This window comes from Propithecus coquereli, unplaced genomic scaffold (assembly GCF_000956105.1).
Source record: "Propithecus coquereli isolate 6110/MARCELLA unplaced genomic scaffold, Pcoq_1.0 Scaffold217, whole genome shotgun sequence".
Lineage (NCBI taxonomy): Eukaryota > Metazoa > Chordata > Mammalia > Primates > Indriidae > Propithecus > Propithecus coquereli.
This window is the reverse complement of record NW_012146856.1, coordinates 4,625,671-4,652,909: the sequence shown is the minus strand read 5'-3', so window position 1 is coordinate 4,652,909 and position 27,239 is coordinate 4,625,671. Positions and strand designations below refer to the sequence as shown.

At 38.8% G+C, this 27,239-nt stretch overlaps 1 protein-coding gene across 1 annotated transcript in view; it reads left to right on the top strand.

The window, feature by feature from the left end:
* CLASP1 (cytoplasmic linker associated protein 1) overlaps nucleotides 1-27,239 on the top strand; it is a 256,974-nt gene that overhangs the window by 122,889 nt on the left and 106,846 nt on the right. The window contains exons 9-10 of the mRNA XM_012644678.1: nucleotides 23,287-23,439; nucleotides 26,276-26,349. Coding sequence (XP_012500132.1) covers nucleotides 23,287-23,439; nucleotides 26,276-26,349 — 227 coding nt within the window. The remainder of the gene's footprint in view (nucleotides 1-23,286; nucleotides 23,440-26,275; nucleotides 26,350-27,239) is intronic.

Sequence of the window (27,239 nt, the reverse complement as noted above, 5' to 3'; positions counted from 1 at the left end):
TGCTCTTTTTTAAACTGTTTTACTGAAATACGCCCATACCGTACAATTGCCCATTTCAAGTGAATAAGTCAGTTATTTTTAGTGTATTCACAGATACTTGCCACTGTTCATCCATTGATGGACATTTGGGTAGTTTCTACCTTTTGTCTCCTGTAACTAGTGCTGCTATAGACACTTACGTACAAGTTTTTGTTTGAACACCTGTTTTTAGTTCTAGTCTATACCTAGGAGTAGAATTACCGAATGTGTAACTTATTGAGGAGCCACCGAACTGTTTTCCATAGCAGCTGCACCATTTTATATTCTCACCAGCAATTTCCAAGTACTGCACATCCTGGCAACACTTAATTATTTTCCCGTTTTTGATTATAGTCATCCTAGTTGGTATGAAGTGATATCTCACTGTAGTTTTGATTTGCATTTCTCTAATGGCTAATGACGTTGAGCATATTTTCCTGTGCTTGTTGGCCATTTGTAGATCTTCTTTGGAAAAATCCTTGTTCAAATTCTTTGCCCATTTAAAAATTGGGTTGTCTTTTTGTTGTTGAGCTATAAGAGCCCTTTATATCTTCTGGATAAGACTCTTATCAGATATACAATTTGCAAATATTTTTTCCCATTCTGTGGCTTATCTCTTCACTTTCTTTATTGCATATTTTGGTATGCACAAGTTTTACATTTTGATGAAGTGCAGTTTATTTATTCATTTTTCATTCGTTACTTGTGAACAGTAACGCTCTTTTGAGTAAGAAATCAAAGTTCTGGATTTGAGCTAAGTTGGAAGAAACATATTATAATAGAAATACTCTTAAGGAATAAATGGGTTTCATCCTGGGTGGTATTTCTTGACATGTTCAAAATCATGTTGTTCTATGATGTTTAATTAATATTTATATGAAACCCATAGACTTAATTTTTAAAAATGTAATAGAATTGTGACTAAAACAGCAATGAAAAAGGAGCCAAGTAGCAATTTGAAGTGGGCTTCCTGTCTGCAATAGAATACTTCATCTTTGTATGATTCCTTCTTGTTGCTAGGTTACCCAAAGGCCTTTCAGCTTTGAATGGCAAGAATATGGGAGTTAAAAATATGTTGCTATATAGATGTTTCTTTTCCTTTTTTTCATCTCCATATAATTAGCAAACCTCTTGAAGCAAAAATTACAGTTTTCCCTTCCATGAGTTTCAAAAGCAAATTATTTGTAAGTTTTTTAGTCATGCAGATGTGCTTATGTTCATGGGAGAATTGGATTTTCAGAATGAAAGAGCCAGTAATTATGGACTAGTCAGTGGTTTTTGTCTGCAACCACTTAATGCTGTTTAATTGGATTTGATTGAAGTAAGGCCCATGGACATTAATTTGGTTAAAAAATGCACATGCTTTTGAGTTTCTTAAGCAAAGCTAACATGTTTATGAGGAAAGATAGAAAGTGTCATGTTGGTTAACTCCATGAAATTCCATAATAAATCTGTAGCTAAAGAAAAAGACAAGATATTTATTTGCTGATAAAACTATAAACTAGGTAACAAATAATCACAAAATTATTGGCCCTTATACTTAATGTATATAGGGTATCATTCTGCTGCCAGATGCATCTTGGCTTATGGTTTTGCACTAAAAATAACTATAACTTGAAAAATGTTACACATACCATGTGTGTTTTGTTGGAAGTGAGAAATACCTGTGCAAGTCTGAAAAGAAATAGACCAATGACAGATTGTGTTAGGTAAGATCTGAATTATTGCCTAGCGCATCTAGGACAAAGCATTCATTTAAAAGTGAATCGGTTATTCTTTCTTTGTTAAGAAGCCAAGCATTATTATCCATGTGCAGTCTTTAAAAGCTATGATTGTGAATAAGCGGATCGGGTGCCAGTATTGGGTTCCCTCCCTCTCTGCCTGCTTGTTTAGTAGACTCTGCCTGTTACACGGATGGGACTGCGGTTTAATACCTTAGGAAAGTGTCTCCATAGTCATGGATACGGGATAATGTGTTAAAAGGCTGGCAAATGTGTTGAGCTGTGCTAAGGAGAAGACCACCTAAAATAGCCTGGAAGAGACTGTTTCTGATACCAGCTTCAGTAGCGTAAGCTGGAATAGACAGCTTGTTTTATCTTCCATGTGGAAATAAGATTGCTTTTTGATATTTTTCTAATTTCAGATTTATGTTAGGAATATTCCCTGTTTCTTGAGGGGGAAAAATCAGATAGTTGGTTAAAAAAATTTTTAATACCAGTTTTAAAGAATACTGTCTTACATGAGTAAACCCAGATGGAGAAGGCTCACCTTCCCTTACCCTTTTTAAAAAATCAGTGTTATATAGTCTGGGCTTTTATTTTGGAATAGGGTGGCAGTTGTCATTGGTGCAGGATCACACTGAAGAAGTCTTGTGGGTGGAGAGTTTGCCGATGCTTAAGTTGCTGTGAGTAGGTATAGCTTTCACAGCAGGGTTTTTTTATTTGGTACCGGGAGCACTGACAATCATGACCACCGGTAAAGGTAGGTTATTCTAATACATTCTGAAAAATATTTATAATTATTGCTGCTTGACTAGGAAATAAATAAAATACTTAAAATATTTTATAATTGCTTTGATAACAAAATCATGGGAAAATACTTGTTATGAATGTTATTTGCATTTAGACAGGGAAAAATTGTGAAACCTACACATATATTAACGTTAATGTTAACAGCCTTCTAGAACTAGGAGAGAGGCACAGTAAGCTGAGGTTAGCTATGTTTTCATCAGCCTCTGTTTATTTCATGTGCTTTTAATTGTTCTCTGCTTTCTTATGTTCACAATATGTGGATTATGAAAATCTGTTTTGCAATTACAAGTCATTTGTTAGTAATTCTAAGCTGTCTTGAAAGGAATCTACTGGGTAAAAATTTCTAAGTTTTCCTGACAGTGTATAGAGGAAAAGCATATGTAAAGCATAGCAGTGTAAGGATGCCGATTCTGTTTTAGGTCATTTTTTAATTTTTGTCCTCCTTTTTAAAGATTGCATTTTTAAAATGCAACAGTGGAAAGGAGAACTACAAAACTACAAAAGAAGTGTTGTTCACAAAAAGTCTTATCGATTAGCCTTCAGTTTTTCCATAGAGGCTTTCCCCAGGTTTTGGCAGCATTGAAGAGATTTTTGAAAGAAAGACTCTGTGAACAAGGTTTGCATTTGAAGGTAGAGTGCAGCTGATGTGATGGGAATGATCACTGTCTTGCTTTCCTATGGGATGGGTTTCCTGGCAGGCTTTTAATTTGTTGTCTCTTAAGGATATTTCCAAACCCTTCTACTGAAACAGGTACTATAGAGTAAAATTGTGCACACTAAGTCTTCCTTTATCTCCTGCTGTGGGAAAATGGGCACACATCCAGAACTTTTGCTCTGTGTTTATTTTGAATTGAATCATTAATGGTGTATATATTTATTTTCTTAAACTAAATTTGGTTAAGTTTGTCTGAGAATGGTCATATTAGAAGATGTCACATTTCTGCTCCTAGCTTTAAATTAAGAATTTAAAGTATATTTGTATTTTTGAATGAGAATTTAAAGTATGCAATGAGAGTATTTCTTTGTATTTCATACCTAATTATAATGTTTTATTTTCAGGTTAAACAGCTGTAGGAAATCAATAGCTAGGCAGGAGAGTTAAATAATTCACATTTGGAAGGGACCTATCTTAGAGCCTTTCATTCGAGGATTTGAAAGTGTGTTATTTACAAGTAGCGTTTGTCTTAAGTTGTTATATTTCGGTTTGCTTTTTAAACAACAGGGCAAAATAATATGGGGGTTAGCTTTTTGATTTTAAAGACCATGGAGAAAGCCTTGTGAATCTGAGTTTAAAATAAAGACTTTTCTTTTGCTTGATTTTTATTCTTATTTTTCTTTATGTATTTTTTTCAAATTGCCTACCTCCTTAGTCACTGTTACCTAGAAATCGAGCTTAGAAGTCTAGGTAACTTTTACCCTAAAGAACTGCAGATGTGGTAGGAAACAAGGATTAAAAAGCTGCTTTTAGCAGTTGCATATTTGAATTATTATCTATTCATGACTAATAAACCATTAAAAATATGCGAAATATAATACTAGCACTTTTCCCACTGTGTGTAGAGTATTAGTGTTTTCAAAGCATTTTCTTGTATATTTTTTGTTAGTTTTTGCTTTATGCTCCTCACAGGAGGAGTACACAGGGCAGCTTTATACACAGATACTGCAGGTTTCAGGTTTTCTATAATTGGGTTAATGGCAGGACAGAGAGGCGAGCCCTGGACTTTGCCATCTTAGACCAGTTCTCCTTCCAGAAGGCCATCTTGCCAAGCTGAGTGCTTTGGAATCCCTCAGACTGAGTGTGAGTGCTGCCTCTGCCTGAGCAGTGTGTGACCTGGGGCAGGGAACTTACCTGTCAGCCTTGGTTTCCTCATGTGAAAATTGGGGATGATAATCCCTGTGCCACTGTGAGGAATAAATGAAGTGGTATGTGTAGATGGCTTGGCATGGGGCATTCGGCCTGGCATGTAAATCTCATCCTGTGTGTTATAGGAGGAGACACAATCCACGGTGGCAGCATTAGATGATCTCCTAGTGGGAGGTGAGGTTTAAAATGATATGGTCGATCTTTTTGGTGTAGACATGGAAAGGTCTCCTGAGAAAATAAGATTCAGAATCAGATGAATAAGATCTCTTAAAAAAAAAAAAAAATTGCCACCCAGTACCCAGATCTTGGTCTGTAATATCACCAGGGCTCCTTGGGGAATTCTAGGGCTGGAGCAAGAGGGGCCTGGTGCATCTTGTAGAGCTACAAAGTAAGGGCATAACTGTAAAACAAAACAAAACGCAGAACAAAACAACAATGGGGGTATGTCTGAGAGACTCAGGAGTCAACTGAAAGAGCTCCCAACACCCAATGCTAGGATGCTTTAGGCAACAAAATAAAGTAGTATTGGATTATAGCCCAAAGTATAAAATAAATATTTATGAGTCCATCGTGATAGAAATAAATGATTGAATAAACATATACATGGAGAAGAGACAAATCTCCTATGCAGAATTATTCCAAATCATTTATGTAAATGTTCCACAGTAAGGGAGGAGAACATGACTTCCCACTCTGTAAGTGTGGGTGGCACCTAATGACTTCTTCCAGAGGGTACAGTATGGAAGGAAGGAAGGAAAAAGACTAATTTTACAGTGGAGAAATCTGACAAGCACCACATCAGCCGGGTGTCAAGGTCAGCATCAACAACTGTTGATAGCAATTCTCGATAGGATGTGATGAGAATAGAATTTCCCTTTGTGAGCTGCCTCAGAAAGCCCCATGAGCTCTGTATAAACATGGCAGAAACTTTAGGCAAACCCAAAGTGAAAGATATTCTATAACCTACCTAACCGTATGTCAAGGTCATCTACAACAAGGAAAGTCTGAGAAACTGTCACAACCTAGCACATTAACTGCCACATGAGTTGTATTTAACTCACGCTAGTTTTGAGCCCGGAGCCTAGTGAAGCATATGTAACTCACACATCTCTTTACCTTGGGAGCCACGTGAACTATTTTTTAATTACATATAACTCATGCACAGAAAACAATAAAAACTAAATTTTTCATTAAATTAGAAAGGATCGTTTTGTTTTTGAAGCTTTTATTCTATTTTTGTAATAAAACACCATGACCCCAAGGAAAAAAATTTTTTTTCTAGTGTGGCTGTCAGTGTGCTAGAGGAGCCTAGGGAAACAGGATGACTAACTATAATGTGGTATCCTGAATGGGGTCCTGGAACAGATGAGGACATTAGGTAAAAATTAATGTATCAGTACTGGTTCATTAAGTGTAACAAATGTCCTATACTATTGTAAGATATTAGTATAGGGAGACTGAGTGTGGGGGTATATGAGAACTCCCTATACTCCCCTCTAGTACTATTCCAAAATGAAAACTTTATTAAAAACAAAAACTGGAAAGAGGTAAGGGAATTGGCAAAGAAGCTTTTTATTCTTTTTGTTTTCTTCTGGTAATAGCTGGATTATTTAACCATATTTATGCATGCATTAATTTTGTTCTTCGACAAAGGTAACAGTTTATCTGGGTGTTGGGTTATGTGCCTTAAAAATTTTTTTTTTTTAATGATCTGTGTGTTTAAAACATCTAATGTCATTTGAAAAAACAAAGATTGGAAACCAGTAAGAATACTATTTCAGTAATGGAAATCCACCTCCGAAATGAGGGAGACCTGAATTAGGACAGTCTCGGTGGGGATGGAGAGGGCTTGAGAGTGAGAGCTGGTTCTGAGTAGCAGTGGCCACACCTAAAGCTGATTTGGGTGTGTGAGTGGGGGAAGATGTGGTGGAGGAGGGTAGGAGAGAAGGAAGAGTTAAGAGCAATTCCATATTTTGGCTTGGGTGAACGGTAGTAGCACCAGTTGAAGTGGGGAACCTGGAGGGTGAGCAGGTTTTGAGGGTAGGTTGATTATAAATAATTATAGTTTTGGACACTTGGACACAGAATTTTGTTTGTATGTGAGTTTTATTCAAGTGGATTTGTATCTTGGAGTAGAGATGGGGTTAAGAATTATCAGCACATAGGATTCCAGGATTAAGAATTATCAGCACATAGGTGTTTATTTTAAATTGTCATCTTATTTCTCTTAGTCGTCTTATGTAGAAGTATGGTTATTTGCCCCTCTAACTAAGAGAGTTGTTGAGAATGAGGTCATTAAAGCAGGGAGGGATGATTTGAAGGATTATTTGCACAAAGGGCAAATAGCCCTTGGCATAATCACTTTTAAGTATGAGAGAACATTCTGGTAGGAAATCTTTTCCAAATTTGGCTCTGAGTTTTTCCAGCTGACTTGCTTTTGTGCCTACGTAGTGGTTGTCAAGAAGAATTAGGTCAGGATTGCTGCAGTGATAATTAAAATGACATTTCCAAAAGAGTGCAGGGTGTAGATCTGATATCTGTGGGATTTGGGCTCTGACATTTATTAAGTATAATGCCCTTTCAGGCCAACTGCAAAGGTAAAATAAGTACGGTGGTCCAAAGGAGAAACAAACATTTAATTAGTGAAAGGATCCACAGTGGTTCTTGGTAATATGACATTCAGAGATTATCTAAGGTGTTGAAGTTTTAGTGGTTGACTCCTGAAAGTCCACTTTTAGTTTTCAGTCATCAATATACACACTTTGTTCACATCCATAATATTACTTAAAACTCTCTCCTTTTCCATAAAATAGTAAAAATGTAAGTCAGAATATGCTCATTTAAAATAAAGGTCTGCACTGTACCTTTTGGGTACTTTTGTGAGGGATAAGTAACAATTTCAATGCCCTGCTATTCTCCATTACTAGAAAGAAGTCTGTGGTTATCATCGTTGTTGTGGTAATTATTGTTAATAGTCACCAGGTCTTGTTCGGCGCTGCCTGTGTGCCTGTGCTGTACCAGTGCCAGTCCGTACAGCTGCCTTGTCCTTTCTTGTCCCAGGGGCTTCACACGCATTGTTCTCACTAGAATGCACTTCACGTGACTCTTCACCAACAAACACCTGCTCAGTTTCAGGTCGTGGTGCAAAGGCTTCCTCAGGAATGCCTGCCCTGGACTTCGGCAGCCTCTAGGAGTTCGCCTTCTCAAGGCTCCTCATGCTGACTACTTGTTAGCTTTGTGAGAGGAGGGACAGGGGGCTGCTGTGTTCACCTCTGAATTGCCAGCAGCCAGCCCAGTGCCAGGCATAGGGTGGGCATTTAAAAAATTCCTCTCTGTACACAAAAGATATGTGAGCAGGGCATGGTGGCACACACCTCTAGTCCCAGCTGCTTGGGAGGCTGAGACCGGAGGATCACTTGAGCCCAAGAGTTCAGGGTTGTAGTGTGCAATCATGGTGAACAGCCACAGCAGTCCAGCCTCGGTGACACAAAGAGACCTACGTCTCTTAAAAAAGAAAAAAAAAGGTGTGTGAAATGATCCTCATTCTACAAAGGAGAAGCAGGCGCAGAGAAGTTCAGTACCTTGTCTAAACTAGAAGTATTGCTAGGATTTTTGAAGTCTGGAGAGCTTCCTGAAATCTGTGTACTTTTCACCATTTACACATGCTGTCTCCCAGGGGTTAGGGTCAGATGGAGAAGATTGAACTTACTGTTTTAGCTTCTCTTTGGTGAATCTTAATGGAACTGCACATTATCTAATTGATTTTAGCTCACGTGCTAGAAATGTCAAATCCTTTATTCAGCATGAAGGAGTAGAACTTTGAGGTTAAGAGGCTTTTGCTGGCCTGTCCCCCATGATGGACCTGCACACAGAAACTCTTCCAGGTTCCACCAAGACAGGAGCCGAGCCAGCCTTAGGTCCTCACTGTGACTGTACTACCACCTGTGTATCGTGTCCCATTTGACATGGATGCCCAGTCATCTACCCAATGACCTTTGGAATTCAGAGAATTGATTGAGCAAGCCAGATGAAAGTTCTTATGATATAGTTAGGATGGGCTTTTTGGATTCTCTTATACCGAGGTCAGGGCTGAGTAGGTATATGCATTTGATTTTTTAAAAAATGAAATTGGGAAAAAACCATAATTGAAAGGTTTTTTTCTATCTTAAAGCAATTTTTGGAGTCTTCAGTTTACTTGAGTTTCTTTGTACAGGAACGAAAATAGTGTTTGAGTGTGGCTTATTGTATTCAATTATGTGCAGTTAGGTCAGGCTGTGATCAGCTGTGCACAGAAGCTGGTGGCCCTGAGGCTAGACCCCAAAGGGGAACAGTAACCTTACCGTAGGCCCCTTTTCCTGCCCAAAGAGTGAGCCCTGCGCTGCTGCTTAATTAAAGGCAGTCTTTTGCTTCCTTATTTGTAGCAAATTGGAGACTTCCTCCTACCCTTTCTTCTACTCTTGAATTCCCTGTCCATGACAGATGCCTGAGTAATCATTGCTCGTGTAGATGAGGTTATGCCTTTGATCAAAGCCCTGAGCCTGATTTGGCCTTCCCTGAACCACTCAGTCCAAAATGTCTCTCACCACCCCCTGCCTTTCCCCTCCTCTGTTACAGAACACTGTTCTTTTCCTTCATCACCTTTATCACAGATCCGTGTTTGCAAATGTTGTCGTACCTCTTTGTACTGACAATTCCCTGTGGGCAATTAGCACTCATGTTCTGTTCATGCTGTATTCTCAGGACCTAGCAATGTGCCTGAAATGTAGAGCCTCATGTGTTTTTTCAGTGAGTAGACAAAGGAAGGAGATAGTTATCCAAGCCAGGTGGCAACTAGTCTGACTATAAATTACCTTGGCTGTTCTTTCTTCAGGTAAATTAATAATACTTTACTAATGAACTTAGAGCTTAAGAGTCTGTTCGCTTCTTGCCATTCTCTTTTCATTTCTTTGTTTTCTTCTTTTCTCCCCTACCCCTCATGCCTGTGTCATGTTCTCCTATATCCCGCCTCCTGCCTTCAGGGGCTCCATAATCAACGGGAAGAGAATGCTAGCCTCTAGAGTCAGAGCATATTTTTGAGCTGAATGGAGGGTCTGCGATGGGGTCCAAAAGCCCTGGCTCTCATCTGTTTGTGCCCAGAAGTGCCCTGCATCCTGGGGTTTGTGCCCGAGAAGGCTGGCTTGGGTAGGCAGGACAGAGGCGACTGTGGGATGTCAGTGCTCATAAATGGGGCGTGAAATTTCTCTCACATTGGTCTTCTTTGGCATAAGTTGGGCAATATGATTATTATGTGGGGAATTGGCTTGGGAGAGGGGGATACTGAGGGAAGCAGAAGGTCTCAGGGAGCAGGCCTGGGGGTTGTCTTGAAAGGCAGGAATTGATAATAGGAGAATGTACTTTGTTATATATAAAACAAAAACTGTTTTAGATTAAAAAAATATATTTTTTTTGATTTTAATTAATGCCATTTGCTTTTGTAACCGTGCTTGTTTTTAGTTGTTAGTCAAATATAGTTAAAAAAAAAAAAAAAAAAAAAAACAGGGCGGGAGTAACTCCATGACAGACTGAACTTCCTAGAGTAGGCCTAAGTCTCAGTCCCCCTCCCCAAACGCAGATCAGAACTGGCGCCTGGGCGAAAATTGAAAATCCTGAGGCTTGGGACCACCCAATCAGGGGTCAAAACAATCCTCCACTTTTAAAGGAACCAATGGACAAAGGGGGAAAGGGGATGGTGGGCTCAGCGTATCGTATGCCACCGGTGTGTCGTGCGCAACCAAAAGTATAAAAGCTTCACTTTTACCCCGGGGCGGGGTCCTGGTTCCTAGGGAGGCCACTGTGTTGGTGCTCTGGGACTTGGACCCTAGCTCGAGCTAGCAAATAAACTCCTTTGCCATTTGCATCCTCGGTGACTCTGCTTCTCTGTTCCTGGGGCCGAGGGGAACCGGTTCTTACAGTCTGAGACGATAGAGATGTGGAGTGTGAGGCACACTCACTTGACCTATTTGGGCTAGAAAATAAGCAATCAGTGATCAATGTGTGAGGACAGTTGTCAAAGAAGTATTAATACTTTCAGTAATATGCCTGTAATTTACAAAAATAACTCTTTAAGGATATCCTGTACCTTATGTAGTGTAACTGTACTTATCTGCACTTCCTCCCCCTAAAATATACTTGCTTGCAACCTCCCATGATGTTGATGCCTCCCTAAGCTTTCCTTTGCTTTCTTCCTGTTTTTAGCTTATAGTCGTGTGGCCTGTTCACGTGGCCATGCATCAGAATGTCTGGATAATTCTCTAGACAAATAACAGCGAAAAACCTGAGTGCCATTTGCAGTTAGGTTTGTAAAGGTACCCAAATGCAATTAAAAGAATTTTATAAAGCTAAATACTTTGAAATTTGAAAACAAGTTATTCTCGTTATATGTTAACTGTTCGCTTTGTAATTATAGAAATGGTTACAGCAGTGTGAACTCCAAGGTGACTATTTGAGTAGGCTCAATACACAGTGCCCTAAGGTGGTAGCAAACTTGTTTTAAGCATATGTGTGCGATGGTTATCCAAAGGTCTTACTCTTATTAAAACCATAGAAAACCATCAACTATAATATGACTTTTAACTTTTCAAATTGTTGGACTGTAATTATTCAGATTTCAATTGCACCAAAGAAACAGGCACATTAATAGTTGGAGAAAATAAAACAAACCCAAACTCTTGATATATTTACTCAGATATTTACTAGGAAAGACCTTCAGATTCTTAAAATAACTAATTTTTTCCTTCACTACAATGGTTAATTCTTTTTCAGAATCTCTTCTTATGCTATCCTGAGCTTTATTGAGCTATATTTCATATGATTCATTGTAGATTTTTATAATCATCGTGTTTCTCTGGAGAGAAGCTTGAAAGTGGATAAAAATTCTTGGCCAGAGAGTACAAGAATCAATAGTGAAGTGATTTAAACTTTCTACCAGGCCCTGTGCGGGGGACTAAAGCAGGATGCTGGGATGAGTGAGGTCAATCTCTTGTCGCAGAGGAGCTGTGGTATGTAGAAGAGGAAGATTCACACATACAACCACTTATTTCAGCCTCCTCTCCTCCTTCTCTCGCTCTGGCTGAATGAAGCCTGTGTTAGGTGGTTAATGGAGGGAGCGAGAGGACCGTCCCAGCTCTGCATAGCTAGTGGGCAGTAGAAGCAGACGAGGCTCTTGGGGAAGGCTCTGTCTGCTTTCCTCTTACCCTGAGCCTATCCTGGTCCTGGGCAGAGTTTAAGGCACTAATACACATATGTCTGGGAATGATGGTCCTTAACAAGATGTGAAGCCAGGCTTTCAGTCTGAGAGTTCTCGGGGTTGTTGCCGTGGAGTCAGCTCAGGTCCTCAGAGCGCTCAGTGTCAGGGGACTAGCTCTTCCAGAAAGGATAGTTTATTCTGATCTTCCCTAAGTCATCCCCTAGGGAGCTCTTTGATACTCTAGATATTAAAGTAGCTATCTCTTTGTGTTCCTTTCCTTTGCTTTTTGGGTCTAAGGGTGATTATAGTCTTTCGGAGGTGTATTGAGATACTCTTCTTTAAGACTGATCTTAAGTACCTTATTATCGCTGGATTAAGGCTGGTGCTCTGGCAATCTAGTGTTATTACAGAAGCAACAAAGGATTACTTTGAGACCAAATCACAGTGCCCTGGACTTCAACTTTCAAGTTACAGGGAGGCCCTGGAAGGTTTGGAGAAAATTTTAAAAATTGATGCCACTTAATGGAAGCAGATTCCTAATTTAGCTTTTTTCTTTTCCTCACAAATGACAAATTTCTTCTCTTTCTTGTGACCCTGAGAAAATGATCATTGAGATCATCCCAAGGCTTCTTGATGAGGGAGGAGTAAACGGATCCTTTCCCTGTGGAATCAGTTCTACGAAAGACGGTTTAACTGTGCCTTCCTCCATTTCTCAATGTCCATACATTTCTTTCTGCTGTCTAACCTGAATTAGTTGCATGCCTTTTACAAGCTTTTTTTTTTTTTTGAGACAGAGCCTGGCTCTGTTGCCCCAGCTAGACTGCAGTGGCATCATCATAGCTCACTGCAACCTCAAACTCCTGGGCTCAAGTGATCCTCCTGCATCAGCCTTCTGAGTAGCTGGGACTATAGGCACATGCCACCACCCTGGCTAAATTTTCTATTTTTATTAATAGTAGAGGTGGGGTCTCACTCTTGCTCAGGCTTGGTCTCAAACTCCTGAGCTTAAGCAATCCTCCTGCCTTGGCCTCCCAGAGTGCTAGGATTACAGGCGTGAGCCACTATGCCCAGCCTTAAAAGCATTTTTAAAGAAAATTCTGTTCCCAATTCTTCACCTCCATCGACATAATTTTGAAGAGTTTGATTTTGTACTCAAAGCATAGCACAAATAGTGAGTGTAAATGGCTGCCATTTATTGAATACTTATGGTTTTCCTCTCTTTAATATATTCTATCTAATCAATATGACATCCCTTTAATGTAGTACAGAGATTCTTTGGGTTGCAAGCAACCCAAGCCCCATTCCAAGTGGTGTAAGTGAGAAGGGGAATGAATTGGCCCGTGTAACTGAGAAGTCTAGGGGTATATCTCGCTGTCCTCCCAGGAACACAATCCTGGCATTAGGCCTCAGCCCTCACCACCTTTCACTCTGCTTTCTTCTGCTTTGCTTCACTCTTAGTCAGGCACTGCCATTTGTTGGCTCCAGCACCTCTAGGTTTGCATCTGCACAGCTCCAAGTCCAGAGAAGATTCTAGAATTTCTGTGGTGGGCGTGGGGAGAGCCTTGATGCTGTGGCCAGGCCCCCCCAGCTTCAGCCGGTCCCTTGAGGCAGAGGTGTGATCACTCTGAGAGTGAATGGGGGAGGGTGGTTACCCAAGAACTGCTTGGAGCTGTCAGTAGAAGGGGGTTGATAACTGGATAGGCAACACATGGGACAATACATCCCTCTAAGTAGACCGTATCTTCCCTTTTTCACTGACAGGGAAATTGAAGCCTATCTCTTTTCATTTTCTTTTTAAACCTCATCACGAGTTTGGTCTTGATGAAGTGCAGCCTGTGAGTAATGGCCCCACCTTAGCGCAGGCTCACTGCGCAGTGCAATCTATGCATTTTTTCATCCACAGAATCATCCCTGGGCTCCTCTGTTGTGAGCTATACCTGTGTCTCTCCTAAGCCTGCTCACAGTTAACCTACTCATAAATTGTAGAGCAGCAGCCAGGACATTTTCTGTCTGAGACCCAAAGAGGAATTGCATCTTGGTCTGCACCTGCGGAAGGCTCTCAGCAGCTCTTACCCGGTGTGAACTCTGATCTCCCCACAGTGCTGCTAAGGAACAGGCACTGGTACAAGTTTGCTTCAGGCCCTCCTTACATTTCATTTTCCTTTCCAATTTCTGATGGTATTTTCCTTGCCTGCCTTCCCCCAGTTTCTTCCCTTTTTAGCTCCCTTTGTAAAAGATTAGTAAAACTGAAATGAATTTTTGAATTGTCATCCTGTCTGTGCTCCAGTTCTCTTTTCTCGCTTTATCTGTACCAGCTGTGTCGTTGTTGAGATAGTCTTAAAATGCCAGCTTAGCTTTCTGGCAGCAAGCTCTGGGCGGAAGGAACGGAACATAATTCCTCACTGTGCAGCTAGATTGCGTTTCAGGCTCGCTGCCTTTGTGGTCGAGGATGGATTACTGGTGCCGAAGGGCAGAAGCAGCGCTCTGTTAGCACCCTCAGAGCTTCCATTTTGCCACTTCCATTTCAGTATCGAGAAAAATGCCAACATTTCCAGCCAGATTGAAAATTTTTATATCCCTTATGTTCTGACAAAAGCATTTCTTAATTTTGTAAACAAAGAAGAGGAGTTTTTGTTTCAGAATGTAGATTTTGAAGGATTTTTTTTTCACAGAGCAATAGGACCAGTCCTGTTTAACACTGGTTCATATTGACCAGGCTGGGGGAGGTACACATACTGCACTCCCCACATTTTGTTGGAGGAAGGAAGGTAGAAACTTGGAAGAAAAACAGTCTTACTCAGCCATCCAGTTCAGACAGCGTGGCTTGTACTTTTGTAACTTTCTATTTAGGCAACAGCCAACTTTGGTTAAAATTAAAAGCTAGGAGAAACAGATGGGCAAGAAATATAGTTTGGATAATGAGCAAGATAACTTTTTATAAGTCTTCTGGTATATGAATGTGGGATATCTTTCCATTTATTAGGTTGTCTTTAATTTCTCTTGACCATATTATGTAGTTTTCAGCGTATGTATCTTATACTCTTTTTGTTAAAGTTGTTAAGTATTTTATTTTTCTTGGTGCTGTTGTTAATTGAATTGTTTTCTTAATTTCATTTTTGGATTGTTCATTGCTGATCTATAGAAAATAAAATTGCTTTTTGTATTTGGTTTTATATCGTACAACCTCACTGACCTCATTTATTGGTTGTAATTTTTTAGTGCATTCTTCAGAATTTTCTATTTACAGGATCATGCCATCTGTAAATGGAGATAGTTTTAATAGTTCTTCTTATCCAATCTGGATGCTTTTTTATTTCTTTTTCTGGTCTGATTGCCCTGGCTAGAACCTCTAATACAATGTCGAATAGAAGTAGTGAGAGTGGACATCTTGTCTTTTCTTGATCTTAGGGGGAAAGTATCTAGTCTTTTGCCATTAAATATGTTGCTGATGGTGTGTTTTTTGTTTTTGGTAGACGCCTTTATCAGATTGAGGGAGTTCCCTTCTAATCTATGCTTGTAGTGTTTTTAGCATGAAAGAGTTTTGTGTATTATCACATGCTTTAACTGTATTTGGAGAACATGTTTTTCTTATGTTAATATGATGCATTAAATTAATCAGCTATTGTCTATTAAACTGATGATATTCCTGGGATAAATCACACTTGACCATGATGATAATTCTTTTTATATGTGCTGGATTTGGTTTACTGGTATTTTGTTGAAGATCTTTATGCCTGTATATTCATAAGAGATATTGATGATTCTGTGTTTAAGAAATTGTCTTAAGTAAATAATTTTCTTAAGAAGCAGACATATGTTATAAGGATTAAACAAAAGAAGGTGCAGAAAGCACTTAGCACAGTGCCCAGCACAAAGTAAGTGGCCAGCTTATGCGAATTGCTTACTTTCTGAGTGGTGGTCATTTAATGTCATGCCTCAAAGCATAGGATGAGTCAGACAGGCCTGGATTTGAATCCTAGCTCCCTCCACCTTCTTGTTTGCTGTGTGACTTTGGGCACATTATATCTGGATGCCTTCAGTTTGTTTCATCTTTAAGCCTGGAGTGGTAATAGTACTTCCTTCAGGGTTGTCAGGGGGATTTAATGAGAATTTGCAAAACCAAACACAGGGCCTGGTACATAGTTATGTACCATGTGAATAATAATTCTTGTTAGTTTTAAACACATTGACTGCAGTGATATTATGAAGGCGAAAAATTGGACACAGTTAAACTGTCAATAGGTGATTGATTAAATATAGTGTATGTGAACAGTGTAATAGATAGTTTTTAAAATGGATTATAGTAATATTGATATAGAAAAACATTTACTAAATGGTGGTGGTGGGCAAAAGAGCAGGTTTTGTGCATGTGTATGTAAAATTGATGTTTATGAATGCATTAAAGTCTAGAAATGCATATATATCAAATTGTTATCAGTTTAATTTTGGGAGCTTAGGACTACTTATAGTAGAAGTTCGACTTTTAATTTTAAAATAGGCATATATTTTACTAGGAAAAGAAGAATAAACATTTCTGTCTAGGAGGAAAATAAGGATGCTTAAAAATATTTTAGGTTTTAATTATCTTACTGTCTTGATTTACTCTCAGATATTTTTATAGCCTTGTTTGACTTATCTTCTAATCAAACTTTACGCATTTTTAGAAAGTAATAGAAGATTCTAGAAAGATATGTGAAGAAAGGTTTGCATCCATTCACCACTTTTACCTTTCTTTATATGGACTACCAGAATTAAATATTTGAATGTCTGCTGGGTGTTGGCCTACGCTCTTTCTAGGTGTAAATTCCAAGAAGAATATGAAGTGGTCCCTACTCCAGGGACAGGGAAACAGAACATATCTGTAAACAGCTCATTCCAGGGTGAGATGGGGTAAATGGCACGTGCATGGTGTGTAGCACAGAAACTGGCACTGTCACCTCTTTTTGGACAGAGCTAGGCTGGATCTCAGAGGAGCTAACAGTAGACTTACGTTTTCAAGAATGCTTAGGGATATGTCAGCAAGACTTGCAGACAGCAGAAACAGCCTTTGTAAAAAGCTTGGAGCTGTGCAAAGTTCAAGAAGGGAGAAATTTGGTGATATTTATGAAATGCAACCAGCCTTTGGGCTTATTATCCTGTCTCTGTGTAGCCTCCTCTCGGGAATGCTAATTATATTCTAGTTACTAGGCTCCCACATTTCTTAGTCCCTTGGAGGAGAATTTCAGTAACAGGGAGTGGTGAATCTGAAAGGCTGTAAGGAATATCAGCTTCCACAGTGCTGTAGTGAAGTAAAGAAAAAATGAGGCATTTCCTCCCCATTGGGCTTTTAACTAGTCAAAGCCTGTCTCAGAAGAGAGAGGAAAAGCTTTGTGATTTAGGTCCTGGCTTTCCTGGCAGATAGGCAACAAGCAGACATTTATTGTTTCCTGTGACATTTTATTGGTCCTCATAGATGAGTGTTTAAATTATCCAAAAGGACAATATGGCTTGTAATTCCAAGTTCCAGACACTAGATTTGAAGTCCATCTTTAGGCTGATTTCTCTGCCATCCCCATCCCCAAACCTATAGTCATAGTGGTATAAATGACCTTCTGACCTGTCTGTGGCTTGTTTTTTTCTGCCTTCCTCTCCCCAGCCTGATTTAGGTTCGGTTCTGAGGCACATGGGTCTGAGTCTGCTAATGGGTCTGCTAATGGGACTGGTTCTGACCTCCTGGTGCCAGCCCTGGCCATTCGCCAGCATCTGGACCAGAGTGGTAGACTTGTTCAGATTCCAGAAGTCTGCTGTTTGCTTTTGAGTCCATGGATGACTGTGTTTATACTCTGGCCTTCTTGTTTTTTCCAAAGATTCTCTCTCTGCTGTGTGTTGAAATCTCTTCTGTATCAGTAGTTCTTTGTGGCAGGCTGTTTTGCCATTTTTCTCTTCACTGTGTCTACTTACCTGGGTTGCCAGGAGTAGGGTGATTGAGGGTTAGATAAAATGAGTGTCACTCTGTAGAAATTTTGTGAGTCATTCTTAAGTGTTTTCTCCCAGCTATGTATAAGGAAGGATGGAGCTCAGGTAATTTTTTTTTTTAAGGATTAAACCAGATGACAGTGGCTGGGAATAGAACACTCCAGTCAGCCACACCAGATTTCTACTGAGACTGTCAAATGAGAGAAGTGGCCCTCAGATGGCAGTCTTTGTGTGGTGGCTGAAGATAGAATTAATTATTTCTTTGGGTTTGGGGAGAACTTACCCTTCTGTAAGACCATTTTCTGTGTAACATATGTCGTAGTATTGTGTGAAAATGTTAAAATTGGTGTAATGGCACAAGCTTGCCTAGTTAAAAATACTCATTTTCACACGTTTTTGCCTTAGTTAAAGCTCAAGAAAAAGAGGTTATGTACTAACAGATGTCTGCTTTGCTAAAAGCCTAAAGAAAATAGGAATTTAAATGGCTAGTAGAGTTTAGTATGGATTGATTTAGTGGAGAAATTCTGAAATATGTTAGAACCCAGGGCTTTGAGACTCCTGTCCTGGATTATAACCATGGTCTAGTTACAGATATAGTTTATTTGCCCAGTTAAGGAATGACACATTCTACATAAGAAAATTTCCCAGTTGACTGAAACTAGCCCAGCCTCCTTTTTAACTTGATTTTAATTTCTGGGTGTCCAAAATGCTAGGAAACATAGGCTAAGCTCATTTTAAAATAGTATGTTAAGTTTTCAAATAATAGGCTCAATTGATTTTTATCCTCTGAATACCTTTTCAGGTGAAGTCATTCTAAATTTAAAGCAATATATCCAGCTATTAATCTGGAAAATAAATGTTCCATTTGTCCTTTGTTTCCCTGACTTTCCAATTGAGATAGGATATATGAATTACTTTGTTTGCTCATATACAGATGACTTGGAAAGTAACTGAATCTTACATTGACGATGCAGGGTGATTGTTGGGAGAACCTGCTATTGTGCTGTTCAGTTGTATGGATGTGATTTGACTCCTGTGCTGTCACTGCATTCTAAGCAGTTTGGGTTTTGGATTTTTTCTGTATGTGTGTTTGCTTTTCATAGTTTCTATTTTGCTCTCAGGCTTTCAACTGCCACTTTTTATTAACATCACTTTGCTTAATTCCTGCATCCCGTTCTCACTGTCCCTCTAATTAGTTGCTTCTAATCTGCATAGGAAATCAGATAAGTAAGCTTGCTAGATTTGTTTCCAGTTGGGAAGTAAGAACACTGAGTAGGACGCTTAGAGCTCAGTTTTAAGAATCCTACATGGGCTGCTCAGTGTGCCCTTTCTCCTTCCCTTCCTTGAGAGCCATTTCCATACAGACACTCAACGAAAGGTGAGCTTGCCACTGCAGTTTGATTACAGTGCACTGTTGCGTGACATCTTCAGTCAGTTTGGGCAAGTAATAATTAACTTTTAAAAATATATGCTCTGAGCGGGCAGAAACAGAACCACTTCCGTTTTCTCCGTGCCTTCCCTGTGTGTGCTTCCCTCCCCAGCAGTTTTCCTGTGTGGCATCTGGCACAGCAGCGTGTATCATAACTGTGGTTTCTCTGGCCTCCAGGTTATTTCCCATGGCATGAGAATGTAAGAAGAATGAAAAATTTTTATTTTTGCTTTAAGCAAGCAATCATCTTTTATAGAAATGAAAATATGAGAAGAATAAAGAATAAATGAAATGAGGAGAAAGTCTTATATTTATCTACATACTTGCTATCTCTACTGCTCTTCATTTCTTTTTGTAAAAACCAAGTCTCTAACTGGTATCATTTTCCTTTCGCCTGAAGATCTTCCTGTAACATTTCTTGGAGGGTAGATATGATGGTGACAAATTCTTTTTTCATTTGTTTGAATAAGTTTTTATTTTGCCTTTATTCTTCAGAGGTATTTTTATTGGATATAGAATTCTGGGTTAACATTTTCACCATTTTCAAGATGTCATTCCACTATCTTCTGGTTTACAGGGTTTCTGATGAAGTCCATTGTCATTTTTGTGTTTGTTTCTTTGTATGTAATGTGTCTTTTTTCCCTCTGGCTGCTTTTCTCTGATTTTATGCAATTTGGTTATGATGTACCTCAGTGTGCTTTTCTTTGTGTGTGTCTTACTTGGGAGTTGTTCAGCTTTTCGGATCTGTAGATTCCATCAAATTTGGAAAAGTTTTGGCCACCATTTCTTCCATATTGTTCTGTCCATCCGCTTCTCCCCCTTTATCCTGCTGGCAATGCAGTTTCATGTGTGTTCAACTGCTTGATATTATCCCACAGGTCTCTAAGCTTCTATTTCTTTTACTATTTTTTTCAGCGTTTCTATGCTTATTTTGGGATAAATTCTATTGCTTTTAAGTTCCCTGATTATTTTTTTCCTGTAGTGTCTAATCTTTCAAGTCTAATTTCAATCCTAGTGTCTAATCATTCAATTTTTATTTCAGATGTTGTGTTTTCTTAAAATCTAGAAGTTGCATTTGATCCTTTCTAAAATCTTCCTTTTCTCTTATTAATGTTGGTGTGTTCCTTTAATACTGAACATAGTTATAATAGTAGTTTTAATGTTCTTGTCTCTGTGATTTCTTAGTTGTTTACTATTTTCTGATTCCCCCCCCCCCCCGATTATGGACCACATTTTCTTGCTTCTTATCATATTCAGGAATTTTTGATTAGACCCTGTATATTGTGAATATTATGTTATTGAGTGTCTGAATTTTGTTACGTTCTTCTAAAGAATGTTATGCTTTGTTTTGGCAGAGCTGTTAAATTAATTTGTGGATCTGCCTAATCCCCTTCAGGCCTGTTTTTAAGGTCTTATGGGGCAGGTTTAGTCTAACCTTCACTCTGGGAATATTCAACCCTAATACTAAGACCTGACCTTTCTGAAGTCACCATTAAATGCCTTGGGTGAGTCATTGAGAACATTCCACTTTGGCTGTTTGGAGCTTGAATGTCTTCCTACTTTGTGTGAACTTTAAGAATTGTTCAGTTTATACCTTCCTGGTCATTTTTTGTGGAAATTTACCCACACATACAAGGCCTAGAACTTAGCACATTTCTGGAGCTCTCTTTCTGTGTAGCTTCCTTTTTGCTAAACTCCATTCTGTTATTTCTAGCACCCTTAGTCCCCTGAACTCTGTTCTTTATTGTCTCAACTTACCAAGGCTACCAGGTCTAATTTGGGTTCCCTTTCCTTATATTTGGTGGCCTGAAAATTGTCTCTAGGCAGAGGGTTGAGGTGATTGTATAGCTCACCTTGCTTCTTTCTCATCTTTCAGGTATCAGAGTTCTGCACTGCCTATGTCTAACGTCTGCAAGTAGTTGTTTAATATATTGTGTCAGGTTTTCTAGCTATTTACTACAAGAGGTTAAGTCTGGTCCTTGCTATTTTATCATTGCTGCAAGCAAAAGTTCCAGAAATTTCATTGAAATTGGTCCCTTGAAAATAATTCTTAGCAACTGGATACAGTTCTAAATGACATGCCTGCACATGTTAGAAGGCTGAAGTAAATAATTTACATGAGTTTTTGAGTGAACCATAATAGTATCCTTACATCCCTTATTCATTTTTTTTACCCTTCCCACAGACTGGAACTGTTCCTGCCTTAAAGCAGAATAATGATTGTGGTTTTTCAGCATAATTGAATAATGACAGCAATTTGGGTGCTCTTGGAGCTTCCCAAAGGACAGATAGACTGAGCTCAGTCTTTGTTGCTGCTAATGCTGGCATTGCTCAGTGGGTGACCTCTCCTTTGGGCTGTTCTTGTTCTTTACATTAGACTTAAATTTTACTCTTAGGAAGACCTTTATGAACTTGCTCTGCAGTTCATGAATTATTTTCTGAATCAAAATGGGAAGTCTGTGCTAATAGAACGCTCACTGCACATCTGAATCAGTAAAAAAAATTGATGTGTGAATTGAAAGAAGCATCTTGAAACACGTGGCATGATAAGACAATCTGGGAGATTTAAAGGCATGTTGAAAGAAGCTAATTTGCATAAGGACATGGATTTGTAAGGTTGTTCTCGACACACACCCCCCGCCCCTAAATAAACTAAGCCATGTAATTTGAAGTGCATTGTTGGTGAATTTTAAGGAGCGCTGGAAGCATTGGGGTCCTGAGTAGATACAAGACTTAGCTGTTGATAGTTTAGCCAAGAAGCAGTCAGATTAAGGAAAACAGGGTAGTGTTTGTATCTGTTTTGTGGTTTATAATTATTTACGTCAAACCTATTGGTAAAGATCTAATGCCTTTTTTCAGAAGTCATGAATATTGCCAGGTATAGATGTTTATTTTCTTTTTTGTTTTTGATTACTCTGAGTTCTTTGTTTAGCCTCCTGAATGACTCACACTTGCTACATAAATCCTTGATACTTGATACATAAGCTTTAATTTCATGTCATTAAAATGTTGTTTATAAATATATTGATTTTTAAGAACCCAGAGATATTTTTTTTAATTTTAAATGCAACTTTAGGAGTATTGACTGGATCCACTGCTGTTTAGAAAATTTAAAAGTTAATGAACTTATGAAAAAATATTCAACTTCACTAAAAGAAAAATGGATCAAAGAAGAAGCATTATTTTTCTTCTTCTATGATGCATTTTTCTTCACCTGCCAAATTGGTTGAAGTTTAAAAATTACACTGTTCAGTGTTGGCAAGGGTGTGGCAAGATGGGTACTTGTTTGAAGTTCCAAGAAAAATGTACATTTACATAACCTTTCTGAAAGTAAATGTGGCAGTATACATTAAGCACTTTTATACTCTTTGACTCAGTAATATTATTTCTAGGCATTTCTTTCTTAAAATTATTTGAAATTCGAACAAAAAATGCATGTAGGAAGGTGTTTGTTACAGTATTATTTCTAATGGGGTGGTATTGGAAACACCCCAAATGTCTCCAATGAGTGTTTCACTTGGAACATTTTCTAATTATGAAGTACCATACAACTATTAAAATGGTGTTTATGAAAAATATTTCATCACAAAGGACAAATTTACATATTTGAAGTAAGCAATATTCCAAAATGATATATAGTCTCACTTTGGCTATTATTAAAATATGCCGGGCAGGGGCAGTGGCTCACACCTACAACCCAGCACTTTTGGAGGCCGAGGTGGGAGGATCAGTTCAGGCCAGGAGTTCAAGACCAGTCTGGGCAATGTAGCAAGACCCTGTCTCCACAAAAAAGAGAAAAATGAGCGAGGTGTGGTGACATGTGCCTGTAGTCCCAGCAACTCAGAGGCTGAGGTGGGAGGATTGCTTGAGCCTAGGAGTTTGAGGCTGCAGTGAGGTATGATGATACCACTGCACTCTAGCCTGGGCGACAGAGTGAGACCCTGTCTCTTAAAAAAAAAAAATGCATGAAAGAATGGTCAGAAATATTCCAAAATGTTAAAGTAAATGTTTCTAGGTGATGGTTTATGAGAGATTGCTGTCTTCTTCATATTTTCTCTTTTCCAAAATTGGAGTGGGGGAAAGCATTCTGGATATGTGAAAGCAAGCGTGATCTGGATTTACAGAGGCTTTCCAGACCCTAGACAGGTACCTCAGATTTCAAAAGAGCAGGCAAACCACTCTTCTCTAAGATTAGTTGTTGTCTTATGTTCAGGTGAAAAAGTACTTTAAGAAAAACCCTGTAATTTCTGTGCTTCCTGTTTAGATAAAAATTTTGATGATGAAGATTCTGTGGATGGTAATAGACCTTCCTCTGCTAGTTCTACATCATCCAAGGCTCCACCGAGCTCACGGAGAAATGTTGGAATGGGGACCACCCGCCGGCTTGGATCATCCTCTCTTGGATCCAAGTCTTCAGGTGAGTCCAAGCCCTGGGTGATTTCTGGGATCAGCTGTGCCAGCTTTTCAAACCCAGGGGTGAAGGGTTCCCTATCATGTCCCTCAGAAGGGATATAATCCCTGTATGCAGCACATCTCTGCTTGCTGTTCTTTAATTGAATTAGCACTGCTATGTCAACGCTAATAAACTGGTAAGGATGTAAGTTTGAGCTGCGGTGTTGACCGTTGCCACATTGTGGCAAGGCAGAGACCGTAGGAGAGTGAAGCCAACCCAGAGGAAAGCATGGCTCAGAAATAAAGAGCGAGAGCTCGCCCTGATGGCATTATTCGGTTATCTGGATCTAGCAGTGCCAGAAACCGCCATGGAACTGGGAATAATCCAGAAGTCAGATTGTGTCTTCTGTCTTTAAAATATATTTTGTTCTTACGAGTAACATTGCTCCTTGTGAGACCGGTATGGATGTTGAATTAAATAAATGGTGGGGGATTAGCTCTCTGAAGCTTTGAAAATTGCTTTACAAAGATTTCTCCCCCAAATCCCTCCTTTCCCACCCTCCCAATCTAGACAACTTGTCGTTATATACAACTCTTATTTTGGTATCAAATTTTAAATTTACATGCAAATTTCCTACTTTTCACCTCCGAAAAATTGTATAGCTGCTCCTTTTAGGAGCATTTAGCATTGGGCTTTTGAGCTGCTGCTGGTAGTTGGGGGGATTCCTATGAGCCAAAAAACCAAAGCCGAATGGGCTTACGTGAAAGCCGCTCTGAGGATGAGCATTATTAATAGAGTGCTGTCTCCCGATGGTGCTCTCTCCTGAATGCTGAACTGGCACTACAGGATTGGTATCTTGACTAGCCTTGCTTGGCGCCAGTACACCTCCTGACCCATAGAGTTGCTGCGCTGCCAACTGCAGGAAGTGAAGTTCATGGCAGGGATGGCAGAGGAGAAGCATTGCTTTGCTTCTTATGTTAGTTGTTATTCTTCTTAGTTCTTTCTAATCTTTTTGTAGTGCATTTTAAAAATTTTTATTTTTTGTTATTGAGCTTAAATTCACGTAACATAAAATTAATCATTTTAAAGAAAACATTTTTAATGTTTCACCTACCTTGTAACATGTATCAGTACTTCATTCCTTTTAATGGCTGAATAATCTTTTTCATCTTTTTTCTTAATGTATTCTTGGGCATTTATCAGTTCCACAGACAAGACTTAGAAAATTTCTGCATAATCAAACCTCTGCTTTCCTTCCCATCCCCCACCAATACCCTTTCCAGAAAGTCGTCCCCCGCCGCCCCTCCCCCCGTAGATTATGCAGAAATGTCAGCCCTGTCTTTCCTTTCGGCCCTGCCCTCATTCTTTTTTTTTTTTTTTTTTTTTTTTTTATTTCAGCATATTATGGGTGTACATATGTTTAGGTTACGTGTGTTGCCCTTGGTTCCCCCCCCACCGAAGTCCGTGTTTCAAATATGTCCATTTTTCGGGTAGTGTGCATTGCACTCCTTGTGTATACAAATACCCGTCCCCTCCTCCCTCCTCCCCCCTCCTCCCGCCGCCCTTCCCGTGGTACAGATGATTAGGTTAGGTGTGTTGCCCTTGGTTCCCCCCCCACCGAAGTCTGTGTTTCAATTATGTCCATCCTTCGGGTAGTGCGCATTACCCTCCTTGTGTATGGTCTTTTTCCATTTTGTTTAACACTGTAGTCATGACTTTCCTGGTGGACTCTTCCTTGTCACATTCCTTGGGCTCAGGGACTATTGTTGGTCTTTGAGTCCTCTTAGGTATATGGGTGCATGGTGCAGTGCCTTACGTATAGGACCCATTCAGGGCCTATCTGCTCAGTGGGATCCAATCCTTGTGCTAAAATAGGCACACAGCACCACATCACAGTGGGTGGCTATCATCCCTTTACAGTTAGCTTGTCAACGCAGTGTTAGTAATCTTCATCAAGAATGATGGCATACATTTACTGCTACCTGCATTGTCTTTAAAACCCTTTTCTGTCTAGGCAGTCTGTCAGGACCCCTAATACCACAAACATATCTGGGAAGATGCTCTTAGAAAAGTATTCAGACTAATCAATGTAAATCATCAATGGGGCTACAAGGATGACCGTAGATGCCAACTGTTTTTTTTTTTTTTTTTACATACACCCACTGTGGTAGACACCAATTTTGAAAGCATTATTATGTAAAAAAACATCTGATAAAGCATCACCTGATTTTCATGCATGGAGCTCATATTAGCTAAAAGAGATAGTTTTTTCCAAATGATAGCAGTTAACTTTTAAATACACAAAGCATCTTAGGATAACTTTGTAGGGGAAACTTGTAACTGATGCTTAAATGAAAAATTGACATAATATCATGAATTCAAGAAAATGGAGATGTTTTGAAACTAATATAAAATTGCAATGAAACTGTTAAAATTCTTTAGAACTTTTTTGAACTATTTCACATATTTGTTATACAGGACTCCCAATAATAACATAGTGTAATTCCCTGAAGAATTAAATTTTATATATATTTATTAGAAATCTTTCAAAAGATTTGTATATTAATACAATATAAAGCATCTAAATCTTTTAACACCTAGACTCTGCCTGCTTAAACAAGCAGTCTCTCTAAGTGACCTTAAGCTAATGTGTATAGCATGGTAGAATTACTATACTTCAACTTTAATCAGTAATGTTTGTCAATTTCACGACACTCCAAATTTATATGAAGCCTTTAAGAAAGTAGTTGTAAATCTTCCAAAATGCAATTTTGATTATGTATTTTCAGACTTCTCCAATGTACATTTTATACATAGTTGATTGCATTGTTTATGTTTTAAAAATTAATATTTTTTACAGCTGCAAAAGAAGGAGCTGGTGCTGTCGATGAAGAAGACTTTATTAAAGCATTTGATGATGTACCTGTAGTGCAGGTGAATGAGAATGTTTGTGTGTGATTAAAAACAGGTAGACTTATTCTTCCAGTTTCATTTTTCAAATATGTCATATGCACAGTTCTTTACTAGGTCAGGTAATTTTAACTATAAAGACTACAGGAGATCTGCGGTACAGACTAGAAAATGTTGGGGCAAAAGTCAAGGACCAAGATGATCTTTCAGTGAGAACAGGAGAGATGTGGTTGCTCTAGTATTAAGTTTGTGGGACAGGTGACATAAAAGAGAAAGAAATAGACGATTAGGCTAAATGAGAGGATAAATAAGCATGTTTACTTAGGGATTTTTCTTAGGAAAAATCAGTGAATTTGAAGGATTTTGGTATCTGAAAAGCAATAGAGAATGGTTTAATAAAAGTTAGTTTATACCTTCTTTGATGCTTCACTTTAAGTATTAAATACCTAACAGATAAAACAAAGATTATTTATAAAGCTTGGGATAGTCACACGTTTTTGACTACTTTGTGCTGCCAATTGGGGCTAACACTTTTTCTCAGCCTATGTTGACTGTACTTTGGAACGCTTTATCACTTACTGTTCATTATTTACAACTCTTCTTGCCACCTTGGTTGCCATATGTGTATAAAGCAGGTAATAAGCATCTTAGGCCCAGGTTCATCCTTAAGCACCTTGATGCACCTTCCAGCATGCATCATGATTGGTTTTACCCTACCTGTTTTATAAGTAAGATATAGGGATAAAAGAGAATGTAGATTTGGAAGTATTTAAAATTATACTTATAATGTGATGTTATAAATAATAGTGAGAGTAATAAATGACTTATGCATCATTATTTTCCACTAGGCTTCTTTCTCTTTTGTACATGAGGTCATCTAAGTTTATAATGAAGCTGTATTTGAGGCAAGGTTA